At 40.3% G+C, this 19,390-nt stretch overlaps 1 protein-coding gene across 1 annotated transcript; it reads right to left on the bottom strand.

Moving 5' to 3' along the window:
* Positions 1 to 3,109: 3,109 nt before the first annotated feature.
* Smp_061570 (lung cancer metastasis-related (lcmr1) protein) lies at positions 3,110 to 14,275 on the bottom strand. The gene is made up of 3 exons (XM_018797805.1): positions 14,229 to 14,275; positions 10,421 to 10,790; positions 3,110 to 4,586 (listed from the first exon to the last, which is right to left on the bottom strand). The coding sequence occupies exons 2-3, from the start codon at positions 10,757 to 10,759 to the stop codon at positions 3,384 to 3,386; spliced, it is 1,542 nt and encodes a 513-aa protein (XP_018652811.1). The 5' UTR covers positions 10,760 to 10,790; positions 14,229 to 14,275; the 3' UTR covers positions 3,110 to 3,383.
* Between the last annotated feature and the right edge of the window lie 5,115 nt (positions 14,276 to 19,390).

The following is a 19,390-nucleotide window of genomic DNA, read 5'->3' as shown; positions in this document are numbered from 1 at the left end:
AATGAGTGGATCTGCTTCAAAGAGACGCATTCTGAACCATATCATCGGACATCTTTAACCTTTCCTTACGACAATTATGTGATTAGTTATTTATTTAATCACATATATTGGTACAAAGGGCACCGGATACATATGCGCCACACAAAATAATGAGAATGGGAGGAGAAGGAAGAAGATGCGTAAATACAAAGGAGGGAAAAAAAGAAAATGAGAAGAGTAATGATGGGGGAACTGAAATGTACAACCAGAAGAACTCTCTCAGTTAGGAAAATTATAACCACTCTTTATGAAGAAAGTAGAAGGTTACAGCAGGATCGCCACTGGCTTCTATTCTGAGCCATATCTGATAACGTCTCTAGCCACTGTGTTGCACCAACTCTCGGACCACAGCCAGGGAGTCGTGAAGGACCAACAGAAGCTAGCCCTTCGCAGCTTTCTTTCATGCCACGACACCATGTTATACACCGACCCCCTCTCCGCTTTTTCCAACCAGTCCCAGAGTCGGCAAATAGTGCACAACGTGGAAGTCTCTGGGACGACATTCGTAGAACATGTCCAAGCCACCGAAGTCGGTGTTTCAAGATGGTGACACCAATTGAATTATCGTCTCTGCGCGCGAACACACGATGCCGAACCTCTGCATTACTAACATGGTGTTGCCACTGGATGTCAGCAATCCTTCGTAGACAACGATGATCGAACACAGAGAGACGTCCAACATCCTCAACTCGGAGAGGCCAGGTTTCACAAGCATAGAGTAAAACTGCTCTCACCGACGCGTTGTAGATCCGACCTTTTACAGCCAGACTAACATCACGAAGGCGCCAAAGATGGTACATATTGGCACAAGCCGCTCTGGCTTTCATTATACGTGCATCAATCTCATCACTCACGCCACCACCAGCACTTTTATAGCTACCTAGATACACGAACTTCTCAACTACTTCAATCTCCTCACCATCCAGGATGAGAATCCTGCCAGTCTTGTAGGAGTACTTTGCACTTGGAGGGTGCAAAGCACATGCTGTACCTGCGGACACTGATTGCCAACTGATTAAGTGCGGATTGCATGCCTTGGGCATTATCGCACAGTAAGACAATATCATCCGCATGCTAAAGGTTGAGAAGTCGTTCTCCAGGCAGCAGATCCACACCGCCATTACTTACATCCATCAGAGCTGTTTCCATGGCGTTGTGAAGATGCAACCAATGCTCATCTATACTTTTCGGTGAGATGGTAGCTAGCCTAGAAGCTAGCTCCGCTCGATACTTACTTGCAACAGAAGTTGCAGCCAGTTTACTAACATCGATCCGTTGATGGCGGTCAATCCTTCGGCCACTGAAAAGTAAGGTGAGATTGGCGCAGACCAGGGAATGATCAGACTCCAGATAGGTACTCCAAAAGGAGTGGCAGTCTTGTACACAACCACGCCAGCGGTAGCTGATCGCGATGTGATCAATCTGAGTCCAGACTTGGGATGCAGAGGGAGGACGCCAGGTGGCACACCGGCGATGACTGTGCCGGAAGTTAGTGCTAGCCAGAAACAGGTTGCGGTCTGTGCACAGTTGCAGCAAACGGTCCCCGTTATCTGTCCTGCGACCAACAAGTCCCCATCGGCCACCTAAACGACTCTCTTCTGTGCCTAGACGCCCGACCTGTGCATTCAAGTCTCCGGCTAGTACTACAATATCTGTCGAACGCGATTTCTGGAGAAGAACTGTTAACTGGTGGTAAAACTCATCCTTGATTGCATCCGGGCTGCAATCTGTCGGGGCATAGGCGGAGATGACGAAAAGACACCGATTTCTTCTCACTTTGATGGAACTTTCTAATCTAACAGCACATAACCGACTGTTAATGGGGATTTAATCGATTAGTGCTGCCTCAGCTCTAGCGCTTAGTGCGACACCAACGCCAGCAAGACCAGACGAAGATGCCACAGGGTCCCCGGATAAGCACGCGTGAAACAAGCTTTTCGAGGCGACAGATGGAGAGCGGATTTGTAGTACTTCACTAGAGTCTTGAATACGGGTCTCATAATAGACAACAAACGTCAACATTAAGACTTTCCAAAGACATAGCCAGTCTTATCTGTTGTCTGATCAGCATTAGTGTGCGAACGTTGAAGGAAGCCAGCTTGAACGGCGTACGTGGTTTCAGAAAGACTGCTTCAGTATTCATAATCAGTGGAAGCATTCACTTTCAACCAGACAATGACTGGAGATCGTTTAGATAGGACAGATTTTCCACCATGGGCGAGCTGCTGCATAAGTTGAAAAGTAAGGTTACACAAATTGGGGATAAAAGGGGGTGAGTTAGCGATATGGTAAATAATAATAATAATAACAATAATAATGCAAATTGATTTGTTTCCAGTATGAACGAGAATATAATTGTCAGTTGAATGTTCCATTTCATTTATGTGAACATCAACATGGTAGTATGAATATATTTATCAAAATGGCTTAATTCAACAGTTAATGGCTTGGTTTTATTTATTTATACACATAAATATTGGTACAAGGAAGCATCAGATACATATGCGCCGCACAAATCTTATTCGATTTGTGTGAGGGCTGTGATACTGCTCAGGTGCCCAAACTGAAGCAGGTGGTTTTCTTAGGCGACCACACCCGGAGCCTTTGACCTGAAGGTCTAGTCCGCAAGGCAGTGGAGCATCGTGAGGAGATGCAGTCCCATGGTAGCCGGTGACCGACGATTGGTTCATACGCTATTTGTTCCTTCAGGATACTGGAGCCCATGTGCACCATTGGGTTGGAATCAGTGTTTTCCAACTCACTTGGGTGAAATTCACGAGTCCACCAACCCGGTTAAAGCGCCGGACATTTGCTTTTCGTCCTCTCAATTTCGTTGACAACAGTAATGCCGCGAGAAGGCAGTGAGTAGAACTTCCCTGGCAGAGGCTATATACGCGTGACCATGTGAAAGCATTTCGAGAGGGAGAGAGAAATCTCCCCACTCTCAGCCGTACCAGGGCATTTGGGGGCTAATGACTTGGTGAAATAATGACACACTTGCATTTGGCTACACTTTACTTTCTTCCGATCTACATACACACCATCAAATAAACGTAACAATGAACAAGTTCAAAACAAAATGCTCCATTACATACAAACGTTATTACTTACAGAATTATCAAATTATATTACAAGATATGTGAACAGCTAATGGAGTAGCATAGTTACATGTCACTCTGTAACATTATCGACTATATATAAAATATGGTAGTCATATATATATGTAAATACAAAGACCGCAGTAGTTAGAGATTATTAGTCATATATTATAATTCGAACTATTTCGAAAATATTCACTTAGTTATTAATAATGATAATAATATAACAATAACAGCGATAATGTATTATTCTTTGTCTTTTCTACGTTTTTTTTCGCGTCGTTTCTTTTTACGGCGTTCTTCATCGGTCATATCTAAACGACGTATTTTATAAATGTCTGGTGATTGTGGTGATGATGAATTCGTTTCCATTGGTATTGGTGACATTGATCGTGAAGAATTTTGACTTAATGAAGATGGATAAGAGTGAGACGACGCAATAGGATGATGATGATGCACTGATGATAGTGGATGTTGATGATGGTGTAGATGTGATGATAACTGTTGTTGTTGCTGATGACGATAGTGGTGAAACTGATGAGAAGGGGGTTGTGAAGGAACAGATGAATTGATAGGATTTATACTTGGTGGATGAATAGAATGAAGTACCGGTGGAGCAGGTGGAACAGATTTATTTGGTGTTAAACTAACATCAATTGTATTACTATTGTATAAAGGATTTAAAGTGGATGATGTATTTTGAATTGAATGTGGTAATTTTTGATTTGAATGATGATGTATGGGAGCTAATAATGGAGGAGGTGGAGGCTCTGAAGATGATGACGATGTTGAAATAGAAGATCCTAATAGATGAGAATGAGGAGCTGATACAGGAATAAGACCAGGTGGATGATCTACTAACTTACTATGGTTTACCACTTGGGTAACAGGATTGTTATCTAAGGCATTAGATGATTGATTTGACATGGTTACATTGGTACATGGTGCAGAAGTTGTTATACTTAAGGATGAAGAAAGTGTATGAGACTGTGAAACCATAGATTTTGAGGATAACGATGCCGTTGTATGTACTGCTCCTAATTGAGGATAGGCGGTCGGTGCTCCAGTGAAAAATGATGCTGGACTGGCACTAACATTTCCACTTCCTACTCCTCCAACACCTGGTACCCCTATAGACGAACTACTGTCACTTCCAGATGCAAGTGCTCCTCGATGGACTTCGTGTCGACGGCGTCTACGATGAAAAGATCCTGAACTAGACAGGCCAGGCACAGCTGTAGCCGGTACACGAGTACCTGTACCATTACTTCCCATAAGTTGCTGTTGGTCTTGTACACTACGATGAATATGCTTGGATGGGGCTGCTGCAAAAAGGGAAGCATACTCTTGAGGTAAAGGTCCAGGATGTAACCGAAAGGCATGGTCCAACTGACTGGGTGCAAATGGTCTTAACTCCTTACCTCGAATTGGAGGTCTTTCAATTAAACTCTAAAACGCGATGCAAATAATAAGAAGTATTACTATGTATATAGTTAATCGAAACAATAAATTGTAAATACATACACTAGTATACAGCGTCTCAAGTTTCTAATAGTACAAATTAATATGACTATTTGCATGTACAGCAAGAATACATTTATATAACTAACTTATTTATCTAAACACATAAATATTGGTACAAGGAAGCATCAGATACATATGCGCCGCACAAATCTTATTCGATTTGTGTGAGGGCTGTGATACTGCTCAGGTGCCCAAACTGAAGCAGGTGGTTTTCTTAGGCGACCACACCCGGAGCCTTTGACCTGAAGGTCTAGTCCGCAAGGCAGTGGAGCATCGTGAGGAAATGCAGTCCCATGGTAGCCGGTGACCGACGATTGGTTCATACGCCATTTGTTCCTTCAGGATACTGGAGCCCATGTGCACCATTGGGTTGGAATCAGTGTTTTCCAACTCACTTAGGTGAAATTCACGAGTCCACCAACCCGGTTAAAGCGCCGGACATTAGCTTTTCGTCCTCTCAATTTCGTAAACAACATCCCCGCCACGAGAAGGCAGTGAGTAGGACTTCCCTGGCAGAGGCTATATATTCGCGTGGCCGTGTGAGAGCATTTCGAGAGAGAGAGAGAGAGCGGACTCTCCCCACTATCGGCCGTACCAGGGCATTTGGGGGCTATTTAACTAACACAGGAACTTAGTTCAAGTTGCTTAGTGAGTGTGTATTAGTAAACATGGTCACCGTGACTGAAGCCTTAACAAATCCCTCACCAGTTCATTCAAATTGTTAAGCTAAAACACTATCCTTTGAAATAAATATCCAAATTTATCTTAAAGTTATAGTATTTGCCTTTAACAAGCCTAAATGAAAAAAATCAGTGTACAATTGAAACACTATTAGACAATGTAAATTTTATAATTAATCCTTGGCAAACCTCCACATTAAAGTAAACTAGGGTTATAAATGTAATCTAGTAGGAGCGTTTTCATCTTATTTGGTACTAATCAGTTGTACATACCTATGCCTTAGTGTTCATGTTCATTATACTAAGACTGGAATTCAGTCCGTACATCTCTTTTCAAGCGTTCAATGTGTCATCTATTGAACTACGGAGTTCAGATGGTCACTGGTTTGTAAAACAAATATTAATTTTATTTATTTGGGAAAATATAAGCATTTATAGATAAATAATTTTTCAATTGAGATAATGAACCGATAAATGTTAGACCACCATTGAAAACCTGAAAGTACTGGACAACCCACCAAAGACAATGAAAGATGGTCACGTAATAATATGGATTGGTTGAAATTAGACCATAACACCGTTGGGTGCCAGCTCAGTTGTATAGAGGTCAAGCGTTCGCGCGTAAGACCGAAGTCCTACGGTTTGGATCACGTGTACGAGCTCGTGGATGCGCACTACTGAAGAGTTCAATACTAAAATGAAATGGCCGTCCAGTGCTCCTAGGTTTTCAATGGTGGTCTAACACTGAAGGATTCATGATTTCAATTAAAACTTAACAATTTCCACAATCCTATACTGAAAATATGATGTCAGAAATTATGTAGACATATGTATAGCCTAACATTTTATGTAATGTAGTACAGTAAGGTTTAGAATACAATATTTTGATATCATATATTTAAGAATTGGTCACCTTATAGAACTGAAGCATTTAATTTTTTTTTAATAAAAAGAAATAGTGTACGGTTAATAACTACTATGAAATACATGTTTTCCAGAAGTATTTAGAATATATATATATCCAATGAATAGCGAAGCAGTGACTTAGTTAGCGACTAAAATACTTAACATCTAATCAATAATTAGCATGTATACACTCGACTAACGTATTTTCATTTATTTATATAAACACAGAGATTGGCACAAGGAGGCACCAAATACATATGCGCCACACTTTGTCATTCTATTTGTGTGAGGGCTGGAATACTCCTCAGGTTCCCGGACCCAAGCAGTTAGTTTTCTTAAACAGCCACTCCCCGAGTCTTAGACATATAGGTCTAGTTCACAAGGCAGTGAAGCAATGTTAGGAGATGCAGTCCCATGGATGCCAGTGACCAACAATAGGTTCATACGCATTATGTTCTTTTAGGATCCTGGAGGCCACGTGCACCATTGGTTGGGAATCAGGGTTTTTCAACTCCCCTAGGTGGATCCTCCATATCGACCAAAACGGTTTTTGCACCGGACATTCGCTTTTCGTCCTCTCAATTTCGTAAACAACACCCCTGCCACGAGAAGGCAGAGAGTAGGACTTTCCTGACAGTGGCTGTATACACGTGACCATGTGAGGGCAATTCGAGGAGAGCGGACTCTCTTCACCCTAGGCCTTACCAGGGCATTTGGAGACCTATTTTTATTTGATCAAACAGGCAGTGGTGTTATTAACTTCTATATAAATTGTGACTTAAAACTGAGTATAGATAAGTATTTACATACTTGGTGAATGAGTTACATCAAATTAAAATAATATCAATTGAACTGATGAGTCGAAGATATAGAATGCAACAATATGGGCCAATTACCTGTTACAATTTAATCTTCTTCCCATGATTTCGAGTCTTGCATACAAGTGGTATGGAACAACTTTGTACAGCCGTTTATTTATAATGTTACTTTTTCATATAGGAATATTAAATTACTCTAATTTAAAATCTAATAAACTAGTGGTTAAATAGATATACAAGGAAGGTATTTAACTTCTCTGTACTTTTCAACGACCTACATTGACTATATATTGAAGTCTAACTTCAAATATTGTTTTAATATCTAGTATGAATACAGATTAAGCGATAACTGACGAATGTTTCAGGCAAGATAATCTCCTGACATCTTTAGCCAAACTGGAAAGATGAACACATCATTTATTAGCTGAACATTTGAGAGCACAGACATGCTTATCGGCGTCAGACAATGATAGTTTTTCTTGACTTAAAAGCAGCATTTGACTCTGTAGACCGAGAGGTTCTGTGGCAGTGCCTGTCATTGAAAGGCGTGCCTCAGAAGTACATAAACCTTGTAAAGGCTCTTTACTCGAACACTACCAGTCGAGTGAGAGCTTATGGCGAACTGTCACATGATTTTACAACTTCAAGTGGTGTCCGTCAAGGTTGTCCACTATCCCCATTTTTGTTTAACTTCATTATAGACCTGTTGCTGGAAATAACACTCGTCGACTGAATTTTCAGGAATTGATCTCCTACCAGGGGGACCACTAAGCGACTTAGAATACGCAGATGACATAGTCCTGTTTGGTGAAGACGCTGGCAAAATGCAGAGTCTTCTGTTGGAACTGAGTAATAATGCCAGGATATTTGGGATGCGTTTCTCCCCACCCAAATGTAAATTGTTACTCCAGGACTGGCCTGCGTCAACACCTGAACTAAGGATAGGGAGTGAAGTAGTCGAACGCGTGGACAACTTCACTTATCTTGGAAGTCTGATCAGTCCTAATGGGTTGGTGTCTGACGAAATCTCAGCACGGATTCAAAAAGCTCGTTTGGCTTTTGCCACCTTACGTCACCTATGGCGAAGACGAGATATCCGTCTATCAATTAAGGGACGAGTATACTGCGCAGCAGTTCGCTCTGTTCTACTTTACGGCTGTGAAACATGGCCATTAAGAGTAGAAGATACTCGTAGGTTACTAGTATTTGACCACAGATGCCTTAGAAATATTGCTCGCATCTGCTGGGATAACCGGGTAAGTAATAGTGAGGTTAGACGCAGGGTATTAGGGAATGATGGTAAATCAGTTGATGAGGTGATGAATCTTCATCGACTGAGATGGTTGGGCCACGTGTTACGTATGCCTGAACATCGATTACCACGACGCGCAATGTTGACTAGTGTAGGGGATGGTTGGAAGAGAGTTAGGGGCGGCCAAACCAAAACATGGCATCAGTGCTTGAAGTCACTAACTTCTAGTCTGAGCCATGTTGGCAGATGCAGACTACCTGGTTGGGGTCCGCGTGACTATCGTAATAAATGGTTGGAGACTCTGTGTGACATGGCTCAGAATCGATAAAAATGGCGTAGGTGTATACACTCTTTATCTTCCCTTAAACCTTGAGATTAAAATTGCTTCATAACTTTCTTCCTTCCTATACTATATCCTTATATACAACCTATAATTTATATACTACCACCACTACTAAATTAACTACTATGAATCCGGTGTTGATCTTGTTGTGCTAACGAGGTATGGCAACTTGGACTGATGCATATATGTGCCTGGTCCTACGTTGTCGCTGACTGACTGAACATTTGAGAATTAATTGTTGATACACAGTTTTATTTTACTCTGTATAAACCAAACATTGACATCATCCTATTAAATTTGTTAATGATGATTAGCATAATGTTGGAATTTAGAGGAGTGTTTGAGAATGTTTAGGATATGATCAAGAGACCAAAGCTATTCTTCAATATCACAGAGATTCATCATTCTTAAATTGCGTCCTCAACAGTCAGTTATAACTAACATAACATCTGGCACAAATCTGCATCAACGCAAGCTCCCACAATATATCAGCCTAATGAATAGAAACTACCAAATTACGTTGAGAATGCGTTTCGAAAAGAAATAAAAAGGTCTGTATGTAGGAATACTGAGGCTCAAGATCTAGGGAAAGGCTAGGAATGAATAAATGTGTCAGCCAAGTCTCTTAATGTCAATATTGTTCGATCGATTATTCCGCCAATTATGAGCAATTTTTCGAAGACAACTATCATTAAATACTAGTAACCTACGAATGTTTTCCTCTGTTAAAAATTAGATTACACAATCACGAAGTAGAACACCGGAGTGCTGCATTGTGTACCTGGATATTAGTAGAGACGGGCATCTCGCCTACACACCGAGTCAAGCACGTTGGAAAGATCCAAGCGAAACTTCTGGGTCCGCACCAAGGTCTCGTTAGACACCAAGCGATTAGGTTTGGTGAGACTTCTCAGACAAGTGCAATAGTCAAAACCCTTAACTACTTTGCTCAGTTTGATTGGTTAAACTGACACAGAACAGTCCTAAAGCAACAATTTGTTTACAGGGATACAAACATACCCTAAATATACTTGTATTATTACTCATTGCATTTATAGGACTGCAACTAGTCAGAGTCCTCACCAAATAGGGATGCACCATTTGTGTACTGTATATTGACGAGTGAATTTTGAAGGTTAGTACTTTAAACATCAGACGAATAGAACGTAATCTCTATGACAAAAGTAAATAAAAAGTAGGATAGTGGGCAGTCCTGATAAATACCCTCAAAGGTTGAGTACCACGGTGAGTTACCAGTAGAGGTCAGGGGAAATGCAAGGATTGATTTTCGAATAAGTTCAAAAACTTATATCTGACTTCAGCAATGGCCAAGTGAAAGTCGAGATCAACCAAATAAATATTTGCAGTAAAATTAAAGTTGAAAAGGGTAGTCGACCAATTATCATAAAACGAAACAAAATAACCTACTAAATGGACATTAGGAGACATTGAATATCAAATACACTAATTAGTAGCAAGTTTTACTTACAAGGCCAGAGTTTTGTACTTGATTTTAGGTGTTACTTTAACCTGTCTTATCTTAGGAAGACACTTGTGTTATATGATTTATCTATTTTCTTGTCAGAACTGTTAAGCGAATGTTGATATAAAACATTCTAAATAATTTGGAAATTGTGTCGGGATAAAACTCTAGTATGTATTTTAAGCAAAATCAACTGAGTCGTGAAATACGAGCTAGTTTAATATGACTTTTACGATATGATATTGAAACTTTCAGAACTAAATTGATCAAAACTTACCATCAACCCACTTTCATCAACTGAGGCTGGAACGTCAATGTTTCCAGATAAATGAGGTAAGAAAGCATTTAACTCTTCTCTAAGGCGTTTACCACAAAATTTTTGATAAGCATTCTCCAAACCATAATGTTCGATTAAGTTCTTGGCACCTGTGAGAGCAGCATCTGGAGCAGGAGGTTCCGTACCCATTAGGTAAAATGGTTCGCATGGTGCAACTGCCCAATTTTGTCCTCGCCCAACGATTTTCAATTTGTTAATCCAAGTAGCTGAGACTGTATTTCCAGTCTGAAGGTTAGACCCAGTGCCGTTAGCTGCAGAAAAAGCAGGAGAGGGATTCATGACACTTAAGCCGTGCAGAATCCACGAAGAGCTAAAAACCAAGAAAAATTAAGTTACCGTCATGTTTGGTAATTCACACCCTTAGGAACTCAAACTGCAAAAAGTGGGATGTTCAGTAAAGTATGGGTTATTGGTAAACAATCGTTGCATACGTACCACAAATTAAAATGCTCACAAAAAACTATACAATTATACACAGGAACTTTTTTTACATCAAAATCAGAGTTCATAAAGTGGCATACAACTTTCAGTGTGACGACAAGACGCGCATGAATTGGCTACTTTAACTCAAATTCATTACATATATAAGAACGTAGTAAACTATGTTTTTGCACTATGGAAAGGTATTAAACTAAGATATTACTGAGTTAGGTTTATAATCCCTCCTATAGTAAAGGAAATCAAGATCTGATGCAGTACTTTTTACTCAATAACTACGTCTACACACACCGTCTTTTAACAGCTCTTTAAGTTTCTCAGAGAAAACAACATATCAGTATATTGATATTATTTATTTATTTGGACACATAAATATTGGTACAAGTGGCACCAAAAATATATGCGCCACACAAAAAATTGTCACTTCATTTAATTGTGTGAGGGCTATGATACTAACCGGGTGCCCAGACCGAAGCAGGTGGTTTTCTTAAGGGGGCACACCCGGAGCCTTTGACCTTAAGGTCCGATCCACAAGGAATCATGGTTTTTCAACTCCCCTAGGTAGATCCTCCATATCAACCAGATCGGTTTTTGCACCGGACATTCGCTTTTCGTCCTCTCAATTTCGTAAACAACACCCCTGCCACGAGGAGCCAGTGGATAGGACTTCCCTGACAGAGGCTGTGTACGCGTGGCCATGTGAGAGCATTTCGAGAGAGAGCGGACTCTCCCCACGCCCGGACGTACCAGGGCATTCGGGGGGTATATTGATAGTGGTCGCTTGTCATCCTTCATGTGACTGGCTGACGAAAAAGCTTTTCGTTCACCTAACCTAACAAGTTTGGATTGTGGGTCACATTTAGTGCCTATATTGATTTTGTCTCAATATTAATAAAGACTTGGACCGAGGCACATATATCGCAGGATATAAGTTGCCTAAGAATTGAACACGAAGTATTATGGTCAACAAACATTTTATAGCGCATCCTAAAAGAACATAATGCGTATGAACCTATTGTTGGTCACTGGCATCCATGGGACTGCATCTTCTAACATTGCTTCACTGACTTGTGAACTAGACCTGTATGTCAAAGACTCGGGGAGTGGCTGTTTAAGAAAACTAACTGCTTGGGTCCGGGCACCCGGGTAGTATTCTATCCCTAACATAACTAGAATGACAAAGTGTGGCGCATATGTATTTGGTGCCTCCTTGTGCCAATATCTATATGTTTGTATAAATAAACTAACGTATCGTACCTAACCAAACCAGAGTTTTTAATGAAGTGAAAGCCCCCAAATGCCCTGGTAAGGCCTAGGGTGAAGAGAGTCCGCTCTCCTCGAATTGCCCTCACATGGTCACGTGTATACAGCCACTGTCAGGAAAGTCCTACTCTCTGCCTTCTCGTGGCAGGGGTGTTGTTTACGAAATTGAGAGGACGAAAAGCGAATGTCCGGTGCAAAAACCGTTTTGGTCGATATGGAGGATCCACCTAGGGGAGTTGAAAAACCCTGATTCCCAACCAATGGTGCACGTGGCCTCCAGGATCCTAAAAGAACATAATGCGTATGAACCTATTGTTGGTCACTGGCATCCATGGGACTGCATCTCCTAACATTGCTTCACTGACTTGTGAACTAGACCTATATGTCTAAGACTCGGGGAGTGGCTGTTTAAGAAAACTAACTGCTTGGGTCCGGGAACCTGAGGAGTATTCCAGCCCTCACACAAATAGAATGACAAAGTGTGGCGCATATTTACCTGGTGCTTTTTTTTACCAATATTTATGTGTTTAAATAAAATAAAGAACTTCACACTGATGAGTACTGTTACACAACGGGGCATTGTGAAGCACAGATTCTATATCGCTATGCCAAGTAATACTACATTGTAGTTCATATTATTGGAGATATGCATTAGCATAAAAATTTCTATAGTTCAACGCCATCGAGGTCTTGCGAATATGCACGATTTGGATACTCAGGGGTTTTCACATGATGAGATAGAGTGGACAAGTGTTATTATTGCAGAAAAGGCTTTGAACATTTCCTTTTAGTTCTTTTTCAGATCCTATCATCTGCTCTTTGCAATATAACTGTAAGTCTCAGCTATTGGGTAACAAATGCTGGATAAGTATTTTATCAAAACATTCATGACTAGTAACTGTTGTTCTGTTTTAGGACCCAAGTGATGAAAACGCTGCTTGTCAATGAAAACTCTGTTATTGTGAGAGTATTTTTTGTTAAATACATGTTTCTTAAACCCACGTCAAACTTCCAACTTTTGTCCAGTACGTTTAAACTAACTAGATATACTAGTAAACGTTGATGTGCATGAGTATCTCGTTCGAACTAAGAAACTTATTTCCACATGCGTATGTAAGCCTCTCACGAATTGTTTCTTAGGTTACTGCTAAAGACAACTTTTTCTGTCATCTGCAATGTGGACATTTCGCCGCTTCTCTCGTGCAAACGATTATTAGAGCTGTAAATGTAAAAACTGTCCTCATTTAAACCAATATGTTGAGTATTGTCGAGCACGCATATAATCTGTTTGGCATAAGGAATTTAAAGCGGACTTCCGAAGTATACAGTATACCAATACACCAAATTTTGTTGCAAAACAACCATTTTGCTTGGTAATTTTGCGAAGCATTTAACAGTTTGGTGTTAATTTTGAGGAAAAGTAAACAATTCGGTGCAAATTTTGACGAAACGTAGATATTTTGGGGGAGGTGAGAGTAGTGATTTTGAGACGTTTCCACTTAATGTGGGAAATATTGAGGAAAACGCGCGCAATTTACCCCGTCTTGAGGAAAAAGGCGATATCTTGGTGCATGTCACCAATATTCACACCGACTTCCCTTACGGATGATCCCTGAAATTTTCATCTCTTCTGTTAGTTTGTGATTTGAAAGATCTTTTTCACCCCAATATATCTACAGATTCGCCCTACACCGAGACACTTCCCCAAAACTCGAACTGTCTTCGGGGTAAAGTGAAATTTCGCACAAAATTAACACTTATTTGCAGCCGACCGGCTGTTTGGGTAAGTTGTTAATCAGGTAACGCCAAACGTCGCAGAACCTCGTTTTCTATTTTATAAACCCAGTGTGTAATACAATATTTTGACCGTTCTACATGTTTAGCTCTATGAAATATTTACTGGAATACATAGATGTTGAAACAATCACTTAGACCTTGATTCTACGTACTGAAAACACTGTTAATTTTCAGATCTACTTAGAACCATTTTTTTCTATATGGGGTTATGTTTTGGTACTCATAGGCACAAACAGTGACAAAAACCCACCACTTCTTAACAAATTTCGATCAGCAAGTTTTTTTCCGCCCTATGTGACCTTAGTTGTTGACACTGTCAAAGATATCCGAATTCAACATGCGTTACAGGTGGCCACCTGGTGTTTTCGTGTATTCAAATGGTTGAAATGGTTATGGATGAAATCTAGCAAGCTTTTGCTTGGCAGGCTTTTTTATTTAGTATCAGTGGATGTTGTCAGGTACTAACCTAGGTGTATTTAACCATAAAAGAGAAGACATCTTTAGCGAATTATAGTGAGATACTGTCCTTGGGACTTGAGAATATGACAAGTTTTCTCTAAAATGATTCCTTGCAAGTCGTTTGGATTAGCTCAAGTGGCAGCGAATACCAGAACTGGACTACTCATAAAGGTTAAGAGGTGTGTCTGCAGTCTGTTCGGTTCTGTTTTGTCTCAAATATCTGGGTATTCCCCCTGAGGCTTGAGTTGAAACTGGGCTTACGTGGGTACTAAAGGGGATGCCCAGGAGTTTCTAAAATGCTATGAGTAATAAGAATATCATCTCTAATAGACAAAGGTTCAGTGATTTGACGCGTTCTTCATAAGGCTTGAATTTGAGTCGCCTGAACTGATTTCGTGGCTCACTTTGAATACGTTCCAACACATACTCACCCCTCTCAAGTGAGAGAGGAAATTTTGTATTCCGACAACTCAAAATGAGATTGAATAAGACTGCTGCAGATCAAGTACAAAGTCCTGTTGTTGAAGTGGCCAAAAATACGCTTCAATGTTGACGGTGCAACATTTGTTCGAAAGGTATTTTTGTCGCACTTAGTGCACGACGTACGATTATAGAGTGACGACACTCCAAAATACTCTTAAACTTAGAAGACTGTGATATTTTAACGAAATAATGGCTCCAGAAGAAAGGAGTATACATATGTCTACTGCATTATAGAATTGCTAAACATTCTGTGACGAAAAACACTCTATCGTAGTTATCAAAAGGAACGATTCTCAGTTCAATTATGAGGTGTTTGGAGTCCACAAACTATACATGTTATCGTATGAATGGTCTTCGATCGGACACGGGGGTTGTGATGAAGAATCACTATTTCGGTTTTTTAATTCTAGTATCAACGAATACATTCTAGATCATACATAGTCTATATCCAATACACAGTCGAACAGATACAGGATGAACCTAAGGAGAAAAAATTTTGGATTCTCATTTAAGCTGCTGCGATTATGGTATTTGTAAGAACTAATTATTCTTTGGTAGTCCATTATTTTGAGACCTATTGGATCATACGATGTTGTCGACGGGCTAGCCATTTTAGTGACCCGATATCTGACTCCGTTTAAATCGCATGATTGATATTGAAATACACACGTTGCCAATCCTCGTTCATAATCATCGACTTAACTCGCGTTAGTGTGTAATGGAATTAAATAAATCAGTCTTTAGGGAAGTTGACCTCAGGAAGTTTGAAGTCTTCTAGAATCAGTATATGAATGTATCCGAGACGATTAGAGCGGGATAATCCATCTAGCATACGATTGTCAAACTCATTGTCAGCAGTGAGCGTCATATAGATGACTCCAACTAGACACCTCGAGGTGTTAGACAGTCTTTCTGACCACCAAACTGATTCCTCAAGATTGATTAGCTCTTGGGTGTACATCTGATATACTACCAAGAAAGATCACAGGTAAAGGGTTACTCCACTTCCATCCCTGTTTATTCTATCGTTGTGATATAAAGACATCCCAGGTACAGCTAGCTCCTGGTCTGTAAACTGATGTTCCTATCAAATGAGTACTATTAGCATCACTTAATTCACGCAACCCAATTGTTTTATTCTGCAAACTCGTGGCGTTTATATATAGGTGATTTATGCTTCCAGTTTGTAACACATGAGCTTCATTGTCCTGTTTATCTGAATGAACCTTATGTGAATGGGCAGGCAACCCACCTACACAGGATTTTTCTGAGTTGGTAGCCCCTGTTCTCTCTACATTTTTTCTATGATCTTGACAAGTAGAATGGTCAGTTCCAAATTGCCTTTGTGCTTGATCCTGGCATCATGTGGCCTATCCAGATGCATGTGGAGTCCAGTTGGTAACCAACGTCCGTCGGGACGATATGCTTCGGGAGTGGCGGCTGCCATATGAGAGGATGGGAAGGTTATATTCATCAACCGGGTTCGACAATCCCCGTCCTTATTGGCTAGTCTCACCACCTGTTGAGTCTATGTTTTTGTTCTTCAAGGACTGCATGATAAATTTTCACTCCTGAATGCCAGAGTTTGTGTTCAGGGTCCGGGTTTCCACGTACACCTAGCACAAAGATATTTCGTCCGCGCAAAATCTTCTCATGAGGCTACTTAGGAATGTTCCGGATTAGATTGCACTCAGAAAACAGTATGACATGCAGTATTCTTACATCTCCACCAGATTTAAACAATTAAATTGCCGGTAGAACACCCCCTACATCAACATTGTTAGTGAATGTCATACGAAGGAGGCACATATGACACTGGTGCTTGCAATCCTTCCCCAGGTAACACGCCTGGTCGTAGATGGCTAGCTTTTGGTCCAGATAACCATTCAGCCCTTGCTTACGTTGCTAGCTAATAACTATTTACGTCATTTGAAGGCCGTATTTACTAGAGATTGATGCCTTAACAAGTTTATTTCGCTGAAGCATGTAAATGCTATTAAAGCTTGTTAATGAATCATCGTAGCTAATAATTAAAGTAGATGACCCATTATTATTATTGATTGAGCCAATAAGTTATAAGTACTAATCAACATTAAAATACGACAATATACGCGAGTAATAATCGGTTGACTAATGGAATAATGGGTTAACATCAATAAAAATCGGTCGGGAAAGTCCAAGTGAGGATAAGAACCGATAAAAGACTGTGTTTCTTTAGTCGGACTTACAAATGTTGAATTATGATCTAGTTCGTTATTACTACTGCTCTAATAATGGAACTAATCTTAAAATTGTAGATTTGTCATGATGTGACTACCTAATGTAAATGATCATACATGGAAGTCACATAATTGTCTATTCTGACTTGTTGTATCGTAACAGTCGGCAATATGGTGTTTAGCACTTAGGAAGAACACAGGCTGGAGAAAGAACGATATATTTAATATGAATAAAAAATTACACAAGAATGACAACGTCTACAAGGCTGAGCCATGCTATCCGATTAGTTGAATTAGTTCTTCCCGCCTCCCCCATTATTGGGTTTTGTTGTGTTAAATGTTGAATAACTATTTTCTCAGTAGTCTCATGTATAACTTTGAGGATTGTTTGAGTAGGTAATGAAATGATTCCATAGACTTCAGCTGATACTCAAATAGGGAAGAGGAAAGTTGTATATTGAATGAGTAAGTAACAGTACTGCCATGACATTGCTAAATAAGACAGGTTTAAAGACCAAACACACTACAGTGTTTGCATTATTGATTGATCATTTTGTTATACAATACTTGGTTAATATTTGGTCTCATTCTCACAGCACTATGAGACAGGTTTCCGCAGAGACTCATTTGCACCGGTTACTTAAATCTTCTCATTGATGTTTTGGAATGAAATCGATCAGTCTCTCTTATTGGCATATGTGCTTCCTGTGAGGATTGTCTCGATATTGCCACTAAATCACTAGCAATATAGATGAAGATGTATGGTGGCTGGCAGAAGAATTCAGGACTCACGTCACGTCGTTCCATATGAGATTCATCAGGTTAATGTTCCTGAATCATAGACTGATGTTCACAACAGTATCCTAAGTTAGTATCGTTCACTTCAAACATCGCGTCATCCCCAAAGCTAGTGAGTTAGATACTCACTGACCTTTACAAAGAGCTTCAATGCAGCATGTAAAGGTGAACACAGATTTATTCAAGATGTTCCCAAAATTCTAGCTATCTGGAGCGAAGAACAGAGATCGCCATTTAATCTCAACAAATATCGGATCATGTGTTTCGCAGAGCATTGCTATGAACTACAACCTTACATAAATAAAAGTAGAGTCCATAAACTCAAATCAGTTCCCAATTTAGGTATTAGCTATGCAGGAAGCCTTAACTTAGAAAGAACCTACCTCCCCCATTATTTCTAAATGTAGACGGTTAATTGGTTTTATAACGAAAGATTTCTTCACAACAGAGGCTTAATATATGCACAACCTCCCGTTCAGTATTGTTCTTTTATCTTCTTTAATATGAATACCATTGACAAGATAAGAGTAAAAGATGCTCAAAGACGTTTCAAACGCCAACTGCTAGAAAGTGACTCCACTCTCGGTTTCACAGATAGATGTAAGCACCTCTCTTTAGAACTTTTGTGGCTCCGTAGGCTAAAGAATGATGTGATATTTCTCTAAAAACCAATATATGGTTTCTCACTTCTAAACTCCTGCCCAACTATTATTCATGACTCAGCCTATAGACAAAGAAAAACAACGCATGTACACTGCTCACCGAAAGACACCGAAACCGAGTAGTCAGCATATTCAGCAAACTGTCTACAGAGATGTGCAACTGCACTGCTGGTCCATGGTTTCAAGATGGGGTATCAGCCAAAAACGGATTTTCGACAGGCAGATGCTCTCTCGAGATAATTTGGTTCCCGGGCAAATCAAGAACAGATATTCGTAGCTGCCGTAGAGGTTGAGGCTTACACAATATTGGAAGACGCAGTTTCTGAACTTCCGGTCACGTTCGAAGCCATTAAAGAAGCCAGCGAGAAGGAAAATGCGTTGACGGCTGTTCTCCGCTGCATATTCAGCAAGCGGCCTTCATCTAGACTACATGGAGAGCTCATACAATATTTTCGTCCACGAGACTCTTAGACAGTTGTTGATTCACGCATTATATTTGGCCACCGTATCGTTAACTCCGTCTGTAGCTCTTCTAGAGTTACTGCTGGTCCCAAGCCCGGGTAAAGGATGAGGGTTGGGCATGGGGTTAGCGACTCCATCCCGTAGAAAAGCTAACTCGCTAAAAAAACGCTAACCAGAAAAAATAATTCAAACCATTTAAACTCTGCCCTGGGAGTTGAAGGAATAATGACGTCTCATGATGAAAGCCGAAATTCTTCGGAAGTCACGAGACCGATGCACCTTCTAACAACCAGAGCAACACTCTTTATAGGTACATGGAACGTCCGGAC

The sequence above is a fragment of the Schistosoma mansoni genome, chromosome 5 (genome assembly GCF_000237925.1).
Source record: "Schistosoma mansoni strain Puerto Rico chromosome 5, complete genome".
In the NCBI taxonomy this organism is placed as follows: domain Eukaryota; kingdom Metazoa; phylum Platyhelminthes; class Trematoda; order Strigeidida; family Schistosomatidae; genus Schistosoma; species Schistosoma mansoni.
This window is presented reverse-complemented; position numbering and strand designations above follow the sequence as displayed.

Coding starts and splice junctions, on each gene's coding strand:
- Smp_061570 (XM_018797805.1), bottom strand. CDS start 10,759: ATGAATCCCTCTCCTGCTTTTTCTGCAGCTAACGGCACTGGGTCTAAC. Junction 4,587..10,420: donor TTGATGAAAGTGGGTTGATG/GTAAGTTTTGAT, acceptor ATCGCGTTTTAG/AGTTTAATTGAAAGACCTCC.